General features: G+C 45.0%; 9 protein-coding genes across 9 annotated transcripts; 5 read left to right on the top strand and 4 right to left on the bottom strand.

The window, feature by feature from the left end:
• Positions 1-2,262: 2,262 nt before the first annotated feature.
• Positions 2,263-2,684, top strand: SERLADRAFT_383803 (uncharacterized protein; the record flags this gene model as incomplete). The annotated part of the gene is made up of 1 exon (XM_007315990.1): positions 2,263-2,684. One exon carries the CDS (start codon positions 2,266-2,268, stop codon positions 2,428-2,430), a length of 165 nt encoding a protein of 54 aa, XP_007316052.1.
• Positions 2,685-4,045: 1,361 nt separating this feature from the next.
• On the bottom strand, positions 4,046-6,236 carry SERLADRAFT_406874 (uncharacterized protein; the record flags this gene model as incomplete). Its single annotated transcript, XM_007315989.1, has 9 exons — positions 4,046-4,233; positions 4,404-4,542; positions 4,598-4,676; positions 5,060-5,209; positions 5,276-5,284; positions 5,697-5,729; positions 5,781-5,885; positions 5,976-6,036; positions 6,164-6,236. The coding sequence occupies 9 exons, from the start codon at positions 6,234-6,236 to the stop codon at positions 4,046-4,048; spliced, it is 837 nt and encodes a 278-aa protein (XP_007316051.1).
• A 452-nt stretch (positions 6,237-6,688) lies between these two features.
• On the top strand, positions 6,689-8,055 carry SERLADRAFT_462292 (uncharacterized protein; the record flags this gene model as incomplete). Its single annotated transcript, XM_007315988.1, has 5 exons — positions 6,689-7,055; positions 7,108-7,234; positions 7,301-7,364; positions 7,416-7,829; positions 7,881-8,055. The coding sequence occupies 5 exons, from the start codon at positions 6,817-6,819 to the stop codon at positions 7,940-7,942; spliced, it is 906 nt and encodes a 301-aa protein (XP_007316050.1).
• Positions 8,056-8,437: 382 nt separating this feature from the next.
• Positions 8,438-10,514, top strand: SERLADRAFT_414163 (uncharacterized protein; the record flags this gene model as incomplete). Its single annotated transcript, XM_007315987.1, has 5 exons — positions 8,438-8,628; positions 8,675-8,936; positions 8,985-9,512; positions 9,571-9,926; positions 10,024-10,514. 3 exons carry the CDS (start codon positions 9,006-9,008, stop codon positions 10,439-10,441), a joined length of 1,281 nt encoding a protein of 426 aa, XP_007316049.1.
• A 290-nt stretch (positions 10,515-10,804) lies between these two features.
• SERLADRAFT_383794 (uncharacterized protein) lies at positions 10,805-11,026 on the bottom strand (the record flags this gene model as incomplete). The annotated part of the gene is made up of 1 exon (XM_007315986.1): positions 10,805-11,026. A coding segment is annotated over one exon (222 nt), but the record flags the coding sequence as incomplete, so codon positions are not given.
• Positions 11,027-11,229: 203 nt separating this feature from the next.
• Positions 11,230-11,730, bottom strand: SERLADRAFT_383791 (uncharacterized protein; the record flags this gene model as incomplete). Its single annotated transcript, XM_007315985.1, has 1 exon — positions 11,230-11,730. A coding segment is annotated over one exon (382 nt), but the record flags the coding sequence as incomplete, so codon positions are not given.
• Positions 11,731-11,790: 60 nt separating this feature from the next.
• SERLADRAFT_367532 (uncharacterized protein) lies at positions 11,791-12,163 on the bottom strand (the record flags this gene model as incomplete). The annotated part of the gene is made up of 2 exons (XM_007315984.1): positions 11,791-11,892; positions 11,921-12,163. The coding sequence occupies 2 exons, from the start codon at positions 12,161-12,163 to the stop codon at positions 11,791-11,793; spliced, it is 345 nt and encodes a 114-aa protein (XP_007316046.1).
• Positions 12,164-12,743: 580 nt separating this feature from the next.
• Positions 12,744-13,697, top strand: SERLADRAFT_347428 (uncharacterized protein; the record flags this gene model as incomplete). Its single annotated transcript, XM_007315983.1, has 1 exon — positions 12,744-13,697. The coding sequence occupies one exon, from the start codon at positions 12,744-12,746 to the stop codon at positions 13,695-13,697; it is 954 nt and encodes a 317-aa protein (XP_007316045.1).
• A 793-nt stretch (positions 13,698-14,490) lies between these two features.
• SERLADRAFT_462277 (uncharacterized protein) lies at positions 14,491-15,962 on the top strand (the record flags this gene model as incomplete). The annotated part of the gene is made up of 8 exons (XM_007315982.1): positions 14,491-14,582; positions 14,632-14,785; positions 14,841-14,957; positions 15,011-15,226; positions 15,276-15,409; positions 15,478-15,576; positions 15,635-15,710; positions 15,762-15,962. 8 exons carry the CDS (start codon positions 14,523-14,525, stop codon positions 15,884-15,886), a joined length of 981 nt encoding a protein of 326 aa, XP_007316044.1.
• Between the last annotated feature and the right edge of the window lie 6 nt (positions 15,963-15,968).

Here is a 15,968-nt window from a genome sequence, read left to right as displayed (position 1 = left end):
GATAGACGCGGAAGAAGAGTTTGAGATATGGACAGATCATCAAAATCTGTTATATTTCAAAGAACCAAGGAAGTTGAACAGGAGACAGGCACGGTGGATGACGGAGTTGAGTCAGTATCATTTCACGATACATCATATGCCGGGGAGAAAGCATATAAAAGCAGATTTACTTTTGAGATGATCAGATCACAACAAAGACGTTGTACTGCTAGACAAGAAATTGTTTGTGAGGATGACTCTCTCATCGGAACAGAGGCAAAAAATTGCAGACAGTCAGGAACGAGAGCTGGAGATTTCAAAATGGATCTCAAAGAGGAGAGGAAATGTGGATGAATTGATAAAAAAGATGAAAGGAAAGATAGAGAGGAGAGAAGATGGATGGTTTGATGAAGACGGTTGCATAGTATTCAAAGGCAGGATCTATGTACCAAAGGATGCCATGTTAAGGGAAGAAATTATTAGACAAAACCATGACTCTACCGTTGCAGGCCATCCAGGAAGATATAAAACGAAAGAGTTAATCACTCGACAATACTGGTGGCCCTATATGGACAGAGATATCACGAGATACGTCGATGGATGCGAGGTCTGCCAAAGAATCAAGACAGACCATAAAAAGAAAGCAGCACCGCTCCATCCGAACGAGATCCCGGATAAACCTTGGCAGATCATATTGGTAGATCTGATCGGACCACTACCAGAATCAAATGGGTATAAAATGATAATGGTAGTAGTAGATCGATTTACAAAAATGATCAAGGTAATTCCCACACAGATGGAAATCACCTCAGAAGGAGTAGCACGACTGTTTAGAGATCACATATTTAGAAACCACGGCATACCCGAAAAGATCATCTCGGTGTCGATGATGAGAACTGTAGTTAGAAAACCACACACAAAACAAACTAACACACAATCCTCCCAGATTCCACGGAACTTGTTTATGGGCTTTGCCTCCTAGAACAGTGGAGTGGTCTGGTTGTTCGTGGGGTGGTACGTATAAAGATCCTTCAAAGTAAAACCCAGAGGTGTATGAGTGTGGGTTTTGAGGAGGAGGGATAGTTGAATTTATAGAAGATAGGTGCTTAGTGACGAGTATATATGAGCACTACCTTGCTAATTGTAGCACAAGGTAGGTTTGAGAACAACAAGGATGACGAGGTGACGAGGTTCCCAGTGATAGCAGGCTCCTGACGCACAAACTGTAGTGCTCAGAAGGACTCTAATCGAAGGGGATGACAATCACTTTTCAAAAGTGACGAGTGACGATGATAGCAGTTAACAGTGGTAGAAGTGGTAAGTGTTGTGACCACACTGGATCACAAGTAGCAGAGTAGTGAACTTGAGAGTAGAGAAGAAGTCTGGATTGGAGTTCTTTTTTTACAAGGTAAAATACAGGGGTTTATATAGTAAAAGAAAAGTAGGCTATACACAGTATAGCTGTGCAAAAAGAATGAGAAAGAACATGAAGGAAGGAATGTATGCTGACGAATCCTGCGTAGGTAGTACAGGATAAGATTGTCAAAAAAAGGAAAAGAAAGAGATAGAACAATGAATGCTGTGAGTAATGTCACAGGTTTGTACAGCCATAATGTAAAGTCCAATAGCAAAAAGAGAGCAGGAAAATCATGATGTCATGGGAAGATGCAGTAAAAAAAGGGCAAGGCAAAACACTATCAGTATCAACACAGTTCCTTTATTGTCAGTCAGGCATTCTAAAAAAATATGTGTCCATAAAAATGATTCAAAAATCAAAAATAATTGCACTGTAAATGAATGTTCTGCTGAAGAAAAAGAAACTGGAGCCACCGGTCCACCACCTAGTCCAAATCCGACAGTTCCATGGCCTTACCAATGGACTGGTTGTGTTGGACCACCTGATCAAACAAGGGAGGGAGAGGAGTAGTTCCAATTTGGAACAAGTGAGTCCCAGGCAGCGTGTGGTAGGTGTAGCTGTAGCAAAGACGATGGACAAAAGATAAGTGTACCCAAGTGAATGGGACAGCGATGAACATGGGCAACGCAAGGGGATGAACCTTCTCCAGCTCAAAAATTACCCACCCACGCTCCAACCAGGCAAGACGAGCGACCAATGTTTTGATAGTATATGATGGCAGATCGACGTCATGAAGATGGACCTGTTGCCCTATTTGGACCGGCCGCCGGGGCTTTGCTGATATCAGCAGTGGCACGTGGTAGTCAACGGATCGGCGACGGAAGCGGATAGGAAGTGGTGACATCAGAAATGGTGGGGGTGCAAATAAGATGAGGAGGAGGAGGGTGGAGGTGACAAACAAGTGGATTAGAATGGGGACCCAGAAACGACCGTCAGGTGAGAATAAAAAGGAGAGGAAGGGGCCCATGGTGGGGCTAGGCAAAGGAAGGGGAGTAAGGGAAACGACAAAAGCGAGGGCGCAATGCAATGTGTAGCCAGTGGCGACGCGAAAATTTGCCGAAATGCCGAAACGCGGAAAGTACCGGATGGAAAAGCAAAGGTGAGCGTGACTGGATTGCCTAATAGAGGTGGTGCTGATCAGCCACAAGTTCAAAAAGGGCAATATTAATTACTATTCCACGTGGCACTGTGCCTGTGTGGCGCAAAGGCGAGTCTTTTTGAATATTCGCTTCGTTATTGACACCTGTCCATGCTACCAATCAACTTTGGTGCATGACAGCGCCTCATGGCTACTGCATGTTGTATCAGTCAGCGCCTCATGGCTGACTTTCAGAAACGTATATATAGTGAACACCCATGTACATATTTTCCTTAGTTGTTGATTACTTCTCAATCGATTACTTGTGACGCTACTTGTCGATTTAAGGTCTTCATCCCTCTGTTAGTTCGGTATAGGGGATAAGGCTTTTACAAAAACCCACACTCATACACCTCTGGGTTTTACTTTGAAGGATCTTTATACGTACCACCCCACGAACAACCAGACCACTCCACTGTTCTAGGAGGCAAAGCCCATAAACAAGTTCCGTGGAATCTGGGAGGATTGTGTGTTAGTTTGTTTTGTGTGTGGTTTTCTAACTACAATTCTCATCATCGACAGCGAGTAGCAGTGAAAATAAAACAAGACTAACCTCATAATTAGATGAAAGACATCAAGTGCAACATGTGTATTGGGAAAGACCTTGTAGATGTCTCCACGGACCTGACAACAATTGTCTACTACTACCATTTCTGGCAATGGTTGTCCCTGCTGTGTGAACCGATGCTTAAGTCCTGTGAGCGCTTCCTGGATCTCAGCACCCGCTTTGCTCTGACACAGTCTCTGTTTTGGTTTATTAGATGTCAAACACCTGCTAGTGACTCGGACAAGCTTTCAGACAAGTTTTATTACTCACCCAGGTTAGTATTTCATTTCTCTCATTTATCACACTGAGAATGCCTCCCTTCATCAGATTAACCCTGGCCTTATCTGCATCAACAACAGTGGCTTTCTTAGCCACTTTAAAGGTGTTGTCAAGTGATAATGATGTCCCTGGTTATATGGTGAGGATAACAGTTTCTAATATGAGTTACAAAGAACATTACCACTTAGTGTTTATAGGTAGTCACACGACTCAGCCTTCCGTGTGCGGTCATTTACCTCGAGGAACATATTGGTAATTAAGTCAGCGGTGATTGGTTTGCCACCACACATGTCATTTGGTGCTGCAAACTCTTCAAGGTTGTCACATGCTTTGATGGTTACACGTGTACGCCTTCTTTGGTAAGAAGTCAAATATTCATACACACACCAGTGGTAATGAAGGGCATGCAACTCTATAGTATGTTCTAGACTATGAGCAGCATTCCAGATGCATGGTAAGCATGTTCCTACTTACTTTTAATATTCTCTGCAAGGCCTGCTGATGTGTTTGATAGTCAAAGTTTGATCAACAGATCAAACAATTGGCATGTGACTGCACAGCGCTTGAAAAAAATGGGGATGCAACCTATCAATGCATAACGGGTGAGTACTCTTTATTATGCAGCTTCAATACTGACGAGGTATCTTCCAGAATTCCCATTTCTCCCAAAACAAGTGGCTTGTTGTCACACAGCAATAATCTCCATTTTCATCACCATCAACTTCATTGCAGGCCCCGCATTTCTTGCATCGTAATTGATAGCCAAGTGCATGCTCCTCTTGTTCAAGCCCATGGACCTCTCTAGGCCCCGTTGATGTCCACCCTCACCAAAGGACCTTCTCATTGTTTCACAGCTCAGGCATTGTGTGATTCCTTCATAATAGAAAGGGTAGATAATACTGAGCAGTTTCAGGTAGGCAATTTGTGGCTTGATGCTCGGGTCGCATAATTGCTTTTCCAAGTGTAGGTACTCAGGAGGGGTGAATCGAGGCCCATAGATAGGTATGTCATTCATTAAGCTTGGCTTATTGAAATAGCCTTACTATTTGCTGGTAGCTTTGTTTGCTGGTAGACATAGTCGATGTACTGGACAATGTGAGCTTCCCACTCATATTGTACTTCCTGAACCTTGCTGACTTGCTGGCCATGACAACTTGACCAGGTCTTCACCTTGCTTTGTACCTATTTTAGGTGAGAGTTTAGGCCCATACTCATGCCTTCTATTTATTAGGCTTACCCCCACATTCCACTCAGAAACAAATTTATTCTGGGTGGTATGATCTGCAAGTCTGTTCTTCAAAATTAACTTGACAACACTTGGTTCAAAGGCAGTCATTTTATGAGCAGAGGAATATGATCTACCAGGACAGAACAAGATTCGAGAGACGGGTAAGCAGCCTCTTTGTAGTAGAGCCCTCTTATACTGATTTTTTGCTTACATTTGTTGTCATACCCCTGTGAAGTCACTCTACCCGCTGGTGAAAATAAATGTATATATTTGACAACTAGCCTGCTATACTACTATTGAATGTATGACATGATTGAGAAAAATGGATGTGATTGGGCTGTATGAGGTAAAAGAGTAAAATATAAAGAACAAATGAAATAATTGAGTGACATGTATATGGATTGAGACAATGAGGCAAGAGAGTAGACATATCAAGATAACCGAGAGGTTTTGCATACCAAATAAACTAACCTCTTGAATTGAGAGAAACCGAGCACAGATGAGCCTCCTGTATTAAATCCTGGGACACTTGAAAGTGTGATCTCCATGGTACTGGTTTTCTGTGCATCTTCTAATGATTCCAGTTGATGGTGCTCTCTAGAACTGTTGAAAAAGGACAACCTATCCACACGAGAGCACTAGCGGAAAAAAAGTTAGTGTATAGGCCTAGATTGTGATGTAACATACCTGGTTAGGCTACAATGTGAAGGAAGCATTCAAGGGGCTCGCAAGAGGTCATACAGCAGATGTGTAGCCATCAACTCAGGGAGGTAATTGTCTGAGTTGTTACTGCAGCTATTGTTGACATGTTGCCGGAGGCTACGGTGGTTGTTTGGTTACAGTTGGAATGCCAGTGATGGCATCGGATTTCTTTCAACGACCAACAATTTTGATAGGTCTCTTCAAATATTCCTAAGGGCATGACCATATCTGTAAAAATAAATGTAGTATATTGTGCTTATTCTCATATGTGGTAGCCTGTATTTGTTATATTTACATTGAAAAAACAGAAAAGTAATCAACGAGCAGGAAACAAGAGATGATAATGCCGGTGCAAAAGCGAGAATACCTGGATGAATCAGTAAACATGGATAATATAATAACTTACAATATGTGACTGCCCATAAAATGTGGGTGGCAACTGTGGCAACAAGTGATAAAGTCATAAAACAAGAATAAAATAAAAACTCACGTTTTATCCACAGCACCAGGGTTGCTATACCGTGATATGACCACCAAATTAGCAACATTGTATGGCCAGACTATCAGAGCTGAATGACGGGGCTTGGTTAGTTGACTATAGTGCGACAGCCATAGAAATTTTAGTACTGCACAGTTATGCGGATCTGTGGCCATGTTATTAGTTACAGGTCACACCATCACACACAACGAGGTTTTTTCCTTACTACCGCTCACTGGGTGCTCAATCTCGTCCAACGCTGCAGCCACTATTCTGGATCCATTCCATCACAATGCTCACTCCACAGATCAGCTAAAACCCAATTTTTTTTTTTTACTCTGGCCACTTGAGGTTGACTGAGCATGCAAAATAGGTAAGCGTGACTTTCTGCTTACCTAATATTTCCAGCTGACATATGCCTTGTACCCCCTTGCACTCAATCCCTGGCCTGCCTGCGAACTTTGCCATACAAATGTTATGTAGTAACTATTTTCCTTTCCATATTCGTGACATTTTGTCTTCACCAATTTTCCCTGTACTTGCAAAGCACATTTTATAATAATATTGATACTCACAACAATCACGGTCACACTGCATGGGCAAATTAGAGGTATAAAAGCGGCTGTTGAATATACTAAGATGCTGTGTTCCGCGGTGTTTAAAATTCCAACCGTAACCAAACGACCACCGTAGGAGGCTGAGATGGGTGTAAAATGAAAGAAGTGAGGCACGTCTTCGAAAACAGGAGATGTGCCTTGGTGACTGTTTTTAGGTGCGCCAGAGTCTCCCCGAACCTGCCTGGCTTCTTCTACGGCCCGCCTTCGGCGGGACCTGTCTTCCTATGACCGATTTTTCGGTTGACGCGACGTGTCTAGTCATGTGACTCTTCTTAACGCCGAAAAGGTCAGCAACGGTGAGGTGGTAACCAATTGATTAAGACTACAACGCTCCCATACTGATAAGATCTTTATCCGATTACTAGTATATGCGTCCAGTTGCTTCAGTCTCATAGAGGGATCACCCAGTCAACTCTGATTTCTTGCATTACATGCCCTCAGAACCCCATCGTACCATTTTCATTCCCGCTGACCTTGGTACCGCGGCTGATTTTAATTCTACGGCTGAATTTTTGCGCTACGAAGTAGAGGGCTCGCACACTTTACTTGAAAAGGGAGAATACTGGTTATCTCTCTCTCTTTCAAGTCTTCGGTCTATTCAGGAACAGTCTAGAAACAGTGGGCTGAACTTTGATGACTATGTAAATAGAGCAAAATCTCATTACGATAAGTGCGTATCTTCAGTTTTTGGTATCTTACCTTCTAAAGTTTGAAGCATTCAGCTTAGATAAATTGAGGCAAGACTTAGAAGAACGACGCCAATCCTCAAATTTATTCAAATGGTTCTTCATCCATTACGATACTCGAAAATTTGTGAAGGCTGGTCGACGTTTTTACAAGCAAAATAGGGTTAGTACTTTGCCTGTATTATTCTAGGGTTATTTTTACTCACCAGCATTTATTTTGCGCTCTCAGAGAACATCCGAAGAGTTAAAGAGGAGACTCTTATCTAGTGAGAATTTAAATACGAAGTTGAAAGGTGCAATGTTTTTTTTATGTGCAGGTGTGCAGGCTCTCTAACACGTTCTAGACAAACAATTGTCTTGCACCTTACCTCCGAGGCAAGGTATTTCAGGAATTGCGGTGGAGGTACCACCCACACCAGATCCCCAAACGATTGCCCTGATTGACGACACAGCCAACTGCCTAGGATGTTTCTCCCCCAGCAGTCCGGATCACCTAGGTGCACTACCAGAGGAGCCAGGACTCGATTCTCAGGCTGATAGTAGGATGAATGAGAACCCAGAAGTTTCCTGTTGTCATGAGTCCTCCGGAGTACCGCGATCCCTCTCTGAGCGCCAGAAAATACTAAGCATAGTACATGGGCTTGGGGCTGAAAATGCTCAAGCTGACGACAAATCCCGAGGAGATGTTCATATCCACGTTCATGCTGCTCTTCATAACCCAACATTCAACGTAGGTGGGAGTTCCAATAGTGGATCAGGTAGGTACGACGTGATATCCACAAGCACACTATAACATTGTATCATTCTAGTTACGCAGAGCGTTACTCAATCACCAAACAGTATCCAAGAGTCTTGCCGTATTTCCCCCTAGCCAATACGATATTATCAAACCGCCCAATTTTTGCGACACGTCGATCGCTTTTCTTGCTCACTTCCTCACATTCGGTTCCGGAAGATTGTCTGTAATTGTACACAAATCAACTCTATGAAATATTTCTTTTGGAGGTTGGATTGCCCGTCGTGAATTTTGGCCATGTGTACTGCATGCACTTATCGAAACTCTCCCTGGACTAGTTTATCATAGACTTCAAGCATTCCTGATCTAGATAAGTCTTGTCATTGGTGGTATTGCGGCTCACAAAAGTTTCCGTACACTGAACATTGTCTCCTCCCGATCGTCACTCGAGGCACGCACAACCACTCAATAGCCCGACCTAGCAAAGGTTTCTAGAATACAAAAGCCTTTGAACTATGCTCACGAACGACAAATTGGTGAGTGACAGTCGGAGCATTCCGGAATGTTACAGAAGCACACGTGACGGCCCACTATTATTTGGCTTTGTATTTGGGAGACCCAACGCTCACATAGACTCTTGGGTATGTAACTTCATTTTGTACCATGCCCCTCGTGAATTTTTTCGTGTACGAGAGAGACTGCCGCTTCGTCTATGGATGCCCTACTTCGGTCAAATGCCAAGACGATGATATAGTGGCTGATCTGCAAGAGCTCATTGCTGTCAAACTCAATGTGATGGCACCTAGAGTTCACTATGGAAGGTACGATATTACTTGTATGCCTTTCCCCGTGCTAAAGCGCTATCAGCCCCACCAATTTTTAGGCATACGAGACACCGAAGAACTTCGCTCACGTTTGGAGGATAATTGCCACAGACTCGAACAGTTCTGTGACAATCTCATCTATAATGGAGTTGAAGATTTAGTCAGTTCTGTTACATTGGCTACGAGCAGTAGGGGCAGGGAAAGCACAAAAACGGTGCTCATTGCTGAAATTATGCCGTCTCCGCCTCCTCAGGCTGAGGCGGGGCCTCAGGAAGAGGAAGAAGTTATCGGAAGATCATGGAAAAGTACGCATACCTATGATATCAGGCCTGACACTTCTGACACGCGTTTAGTAACTAGTGTTCTACAATGTCATGAATAAAACATTGACTGGCAAGTCTCCTTCCGCGAACACGAAGTCGGCCAATTATCACGCTCATCAGGAGCAGGAAACACCATTCCTCGATGGCCGTTACGCCAAGCGTTCCACGTCTACCTTGGCCCCCCCAATTGAATTATTTCATCATGTGTTCGCCGAGTTCAAAGCCAACGCCTGTAACGCATCCCTCCACCCGCCCTCCGATATCATCGGTCATACAGTGAAGCTAATGGAGGTTGCTTCCCAAATTTCGACGACAGAGATTTGCCGCGAAAAATTAACTCAGCGATATTTGACGGATATTTTGTGTCGTGGATTTGGTCAGGGTGTTAATTTTAATAGGACTTCGTCAGATCACCTCGTCGTGGCTACTCGCTCTGTGAACCCCGCCGAAATTGCCGCAGTCGCACTGGTGGAGGAGGAGAAAGCGGAACTGGGCTGGGGCGGGGATCCATCTATACAAGGCTCTTTTTCGTACCTCCAGTTCTGGGCTGGAGCCGATGTGCGTCGTCAATTTTTCTGCATCTGCCTGCATGGTTTGATATACTGTCTTTAAATAGCACGAACACATTCGCAATGCTACCTGTTGCCCATCCTTTATCATAGGTATTGGAGGACCTTGGGTCGTGATTCTAGGCGCTGTGATCACGTCCAGCCCAATCATTCAGCGTCTAACCGATTACTTATGGTTGGGTCATAGTCGTGTCATTGATGATAGTTACGCTCTCCGCCTGGCACACATATTATACTCGCTCCAGCTTGCGATGTGCACGCTCAATGAATACTACATGAACTTCACTCCTCCTTCTCCCGCGGAGAGAAAATATCGTTTTTTCCCTTCAATCACTTCCTATCGTTTTGGTGCTGAACAAGTTGTGAATTTCAAATATCAGCAGCCCCTCGAATCGGATGCTACGTGTGACGTTTTTGGCGATGCAGCTTCCTTCTGATGGCCAGGATGGGCAATGTATTGTCGTTAAATTTGTTGAGAGATATTGAGCTGAAGCGCATAGGCTCTTGGCATCGAAAGGAATGGCACCGCAACTCTGGCACTGCGGTCCCATCTGGCATGGCTCGGAACGCAGCTACGGAGAGCTTCAAACGGTCGTGACGGAATACGTAGAGGGTCAGACAGCAGCATCAAAGTATAGCGGTCGCTCAATTCCGGAGACAGTCCGGGAATTTGTTCGAAGGGCTGCCACATGCCTTGCAGATAACTTAATGGTTCATGGTGATTTGCGCAGGCCGAACATCTTTGTTGTGAAGAACGAAGAAGAGAAGGTTATGATTATTGATTTTGACTGGGCAGGTAAGGATGGGGTAGTGAGGTACCCACTGCATCTCTCGCGCGGTGTGCAATGGGCGGAAGGTGTTGAGGATTATGGGCTCATTAAAATCGAACATGATGCGGCAATGGTGAACCGTTTGTAGAATAATTACGTTCTCGCCTTCGACGACGGGTATTTCAATGTGTGTGGGACTCTACAGACCATGTCGCTGTGTCCGATATTGATGGGACTATCATAGGGTTAATTGACTTATTTGTGCAAGATTTTATCTTGGAGTACTAAGTAAAGTACTACAGATGGCGTGGAAGAGGATTATGGTTATGATGGTGGAGAAGAGGCCGCTGAGGAAGCGTTTGACGAGGACTTTTTTTGCTACAGGTGAGCCAAAGCATGTGCCATTTTTGTAATCGTAATAGTTTTACAAAGTACACACTAACGGAATAATCACTGCAGCTGGAACTAATGAACTTGAAAAGATACACATTTTTAGGGTGACCTTAAAGAGTCATTTCTTTTGCTTGCCAGTATCAGCCGATACTAGAGTCGACTCCATGGCGTCACTTCGAGTCACGCTGCCCCTGCTCGGATTATACTTACCGTATGTTCTACAAGCCACCTCTGCGTCCTCGTAAAGCGTCTTTAGCAATTTCTTTTCGTTTTCGGAAAACGTTGAAATGTCCCAGTCATCTTTCTGAAAACGGACCCCCCCCTTTTCTATAGCTAACCTCTGTAAAACTGTGTCCTTCCATTTTCTCCAAACTGTAGTATCATTTGGAAGGAGCCCGTCAAGTATCTTTCTGGGATCTTGTGGCTCCAGGGCGAGAATGACGAATACTACCATTGCTGTCCTAGTTCCCAGCTGATATCTCTCTATGTGTGGCTCTTTCAAGACTTTCTCGAACAACAGGTCTCTCTGCAACTTCTCCTTATCGATCGATGAAAGCCACAAACTATAGCTCCAGGAAAAGGCCAGTGAAATCAAAAACATGAACTGGCCGAAAAGAGTGCCTTGGGGAATCAGGAGTAGTTGGGCCAAGAACTGAACGGTCAATAACATGGAACATAGTCCAACGCTGTGATACTCCGGCTCATTGCTATATCGTAATGAGAATCTGCCCCTGGTGATTGTATTAACGGCGTCTTCATCACCCCGCAAGACCACCATGCCTTTGTCGATCACCAGCAGTCCATCACCAGGAGGAGCTCCTACAGCTGACTTGGGACGAACGAAGGTAAACGTCCCAGAGCCGATGACAAAACACGCAAGACCGTTGGCTACAATACCCAGGAGGATCATAGAGAAGCACCACCAATCTCCAAAAATTGCACAGACGGCACAGGTGCCCCAGCTGACTGCCATGGGGACGGCTGCCAGTAGAGTTGAATAGTTTCGAAATAGTTTCGGATGCTCCGTTGGCTCTGGGACATGTGTTAATTCTGCAATGGTTACCAATACAGGTGATGATGTCCTTCCCCCTGCATCGATGCACTTCATCTCCCGGGCCAACTCCTCACATTTTGAGACAAATAAATGTGCCAGGTGACCTGTCTGCTGCATGACAGTACCCGAATGTGTTCCGTGATATTTTGGTCCTTTTGCCCCATCCAACTCGAACATGACAGCTGGATCAACGTTTACGCCGGGGAATAGCCCATCCCAGAACCTCGAGTTGGCGAGTTGACCATAACGCTTTGCGACGACGTAACTCCCTGGGGAATTGTACCATCCCAGCCATTTCCTACCCTCATACATATGGACCGATGCCATGGCTGACACCGCCTCATCCCCTCCAAAGAAACCGGCGATTCCAGTGGCATTGAGCGTAAAATCTGAGTTTTGTAGTGGAATTGGGGGGATGATCATGAATTCGCGGGGATGGGGTGAAGTTGCAGGGTGTGGTTCAGGGTTACTAGAATCGGACGAGACGGCAATACATACTACAGCGCTGTTATATATGTACAGAATAGAAGCAACATACCAGGGAACGAGTCTTATCCTAGCCACATCTGTGGCATGACAGCGTCAAGATAGCTGGTACGAACTGCTCAGAATGTAGCATTAACTCCGCTATAGTTTGGTAGTATGGGGAGAAGTTGGCCGTTAATTTGAGATTGGGTTTCTCCTATTGTATACTTTATCCTGTACTGCTGTGCGCCGTGTCTATGAGCGCGCCTATCCTCATTTCACATAATAAGTACTTGGGTCTCATAACGGAACTTTGAGGACTGTTGTCAATGAGGCATTGATGGACCAGCGATCTGATATGAAGGGCATGTGTGTACAAGTAACACGCAAACTAGCGACAACGAAGTAAGAAGTCTTCTTCAGAGTCAGCACTCAGCCATCTGGTCATTGGAGCCGTCTTCCGTCTAGCAGTATGCCCACATCCCCGCTGTCCTCATTTGTGGATAGCATCCCAGATGGCAGAGTCACAAGAACATCCATGTCCGTCGCTATCGTTGACAACGCCGTCCAGCCGGCTAAGCGCCGTACCCTGGCAGACGTTCGCAACCAGGTTGCCCAAGAACTCGCCATCAAGGCCATCACCAAAGCACACATCGTAGACGGAGCCAGAGTTGGCGTCTATTTTACATTCTCCAAGAAAGAAGACGACCAGTTTCTCAGACTTGTTGCTACGCACATCGAGTACAGATTGCCAACAGACTATCTTTTCGCTCTCGCCACTACCGGCTCACCTCCAGATACCACCGTGACCGCCAACTCTCTTGTAATCTGCGGCTCATCTGACGATTTCGTCCAAAGGGCTATTCTCCTCGCTAGTTCCAAGTTCTTAGGTCGGGTAGAGTCTGTGGTAAATGAAGGGACGGTGTGGATTGCCGCAGTTCGAAACATCGGCTCTTCTTCGTACGATGAAGCTGCACTCTGGGACGTCGTTTGCAAGTCAGTCCGCGCACCCATAGACCCTCTCTGTCCTCCACCAGGATCTCGAAGCATCGATCAGATCCTATCTGATGCTCGGTCAAAACTGCAACGCGTGACTCCCCAGCAAGCCTATGAAGAGCTACATGATCCAACTTTTCCTATGCCTGTCTTCCTTGTTGACATTCGCCCGGCTGCTCAGCGTGAAAGGGAAGGCGGTATACACGGCTCTCTTATCATCGAGCGTAACGTTCTTGAATGGCGCTTCGACCCACGCTGTGAAGCCAGGCTAGCCATCGCAGATCGCTATGATCTCAAAATTATTGTATACTGCCAAGAAGGCTATACATCCTCGCTGGCAGCAGCGGCTCTCCATGAGCTCGGGCTCTTGAATGCCACTGATATAATTGGGGGTTATGCTGCTTGGAAAGCTGCGGGACTTCCAGGTCAGATCAAACCACCATCGACGGCTGCCGATAGCGAGAGCTACGTGCCATCCGAGATATCTGAGTCATAGAAATTCATGTCTGCAGCTATGCATAGTTGATCTTATGCTGTGATTTATTTTTTTCACTTCGCTGATATCAAATGTATCTCATAGACATGTAGCCTCTACACCTTTCGTCCTCTATTTCTATTGTTGCGTGTGGATTATTTATGTTTACTTGTGGTTTATTAGGAGTTCGTCCCCTGTATTCCAGCCGATCCTAACGATAAGGTATCTCACTAATGAGGTGAAGTTTCTTTCGGTGCTAATGATCGAGTCTGGATCGGTTTAGTAAAGAGGATGTATACACGATATAAGGTAAGGCCTGAAGCTTGAATGGTCCTTCTGCTACAGCTACTTATGATCTTGATAGCACTCGATATGCCACCCACCGCATATACTGCACACAAGCCTGAGGAAATCTAGTAGACTTCATCCCAGTTGAAGTTTGAATCTCAGACTAGTAAACTGCAGACCGTCACGTAGGAATTATTTGTGCAAAACTACGAAATGTAAAATCTGCCTTTCATGTTGCCATGCTAATGCAGAAATCTGGCTCGTCAGAATCAGGGGCGGGAGTCGACAGCCACTAGATCAGTTTACAGAGCTCTGTTCTTTTATTTTTCGCTGGAGAAAATCAAGACGGGCCTGCCTTATTTAACTTTAGGGCCTGCTGATGAGCCCTGTACCTCTTTAATTGCGCGCTTTTGCAGAACGGTAGTCGGACCAGATGCTTCATATTCCACTGTAAGACGAACATAGATACATGCCAAATCGAGGCGATCACGTAATCTTACTCTTTCACTCTTTTCCATGGAACTGCGGTGAGAGTGAAAGCACTTGCATCTGGCACCTATGGCAGAATCTCAGTTGCTCATTCCTCTACATGTGTCTTACATCAAGTCGCTTGGAGATGTATGCAATATTGTACTTATATGGAGTGCAGCTGATGCATGGACTATAGAGCAAAGATGACTTGGCGTACCATATGACTGCCCATTTACGGATGAACGCGATTTACTGGGGATTGACGGCATTATGCACTATGGGACACAAGGATGCTCTTGACAGAGTAGAGGTTATCGATTTTGTACTAAGTTGCTGGGACGACGAGGCAGGTTTGTTTTGATTTTGATAATACTTGGGACTCGGAAATGACAGTTTCGGCGACAGGTGGATTTGGAGCTCATCCGGACCATGATGCGCACATCCATTCAACACTGAGTGCTATTCAAATACTATTGACACACGATGCGCTGGATAAGGTTGATATAGACCGCGTTACTCGATGCAAGTAGGATCCTCATACTTATCCTGGTTGTTTGTCTCACTCGAGCTTTTAGTCATATTATCACTCCAGAAACCTTCCGGCGTCTTTGCGGGGGATGAGTTTGGAGAAACGGATACCCGATTCTCATACTGTGCCATCAGTGCACTCTCCCTTCTGGGCCGGTTGTCTGACCTTGATGTCGAAAAAACGGTCTCATACATCCGACAATGTAGGAATTTTGACGGAGGATTTGGAAATACGATTGGAGCAGAAAGCCATGCTGCGCAAGGTTAGTGTATATGTCACTAATATCGTACTTTGTACTGACGTCCAGGTAGTTTTTGTTTGCGTTGCCGCGTTAGCCATTCTTGATCGCTTAGAAGAAGTGGATCAGCAAACCCTATGTTGGTGGTTAGCTGAGCGGCAGCTTCCAAATGGTGGACTCAACGGGCGACCTGAAAAACTAGAAGACGTGAGTGCGTCTTCCTCCAAGGACAAGTTCATCTCTTAATCCCCTACTCCCTCCTTTGATTGGTTTAGGTATGCTATAGTTTTTGGATTTTGTCGTCTCTGTCTATTATGAGAAAAGTACCGTGGATTGATGCAGACAAGTTGACTGCATTTATATTATCTTGTCAGGTATGCTGCCACTCCATTTACCACCGAAATAATACTAAGTGTTCAACGATGCACATAGGATCCAGAATCGGGAGGAATTGCTGATCGTCCTGGGGACGCAGTTGACGTCTTCCACACTTGTTTTGGCACAGCAGGTAATATTGCAATATACCGTTCTAATTAGGTGCTGAAACATTGCAACATAGGCTTGTCGCTCCTTGGATATCCGGGGCTAGTCGATTTGGATCCCGTGTACTGTATGCCTGCGAGTGTCATTGAAGCAAAGGGCCTGCGGAAGGATTGGCAAGCTCTACATCGCAGGCTATCATAAAGGCAAACATGTATTTTTCAAACAATGTATCTCTGTGTTAGTGTAGAGTATACTAGAAAGAATATGTGTGAATTTAGATTTC

The sequence above is a fragment of the Serpula lacrymans genome (assembly GCF_000218685.1).
Source record: "Serpula lacrymans var. lacrymans S7.9 unplaced genomic scaffold SERLAscaffold_4, whole genome shotgun sequence".
NCBI lineage: Eukaryota > Fungi > Basidiomycota > Agaricomycetes > Boletales > Serpulaceae > Serpula > Serpula lacrymans.
The sequence above is the reverse complement of the archived record's forward strand: the minus strand, read 5'-3'. Positions and strand labels throughout refer to the sequence as shown.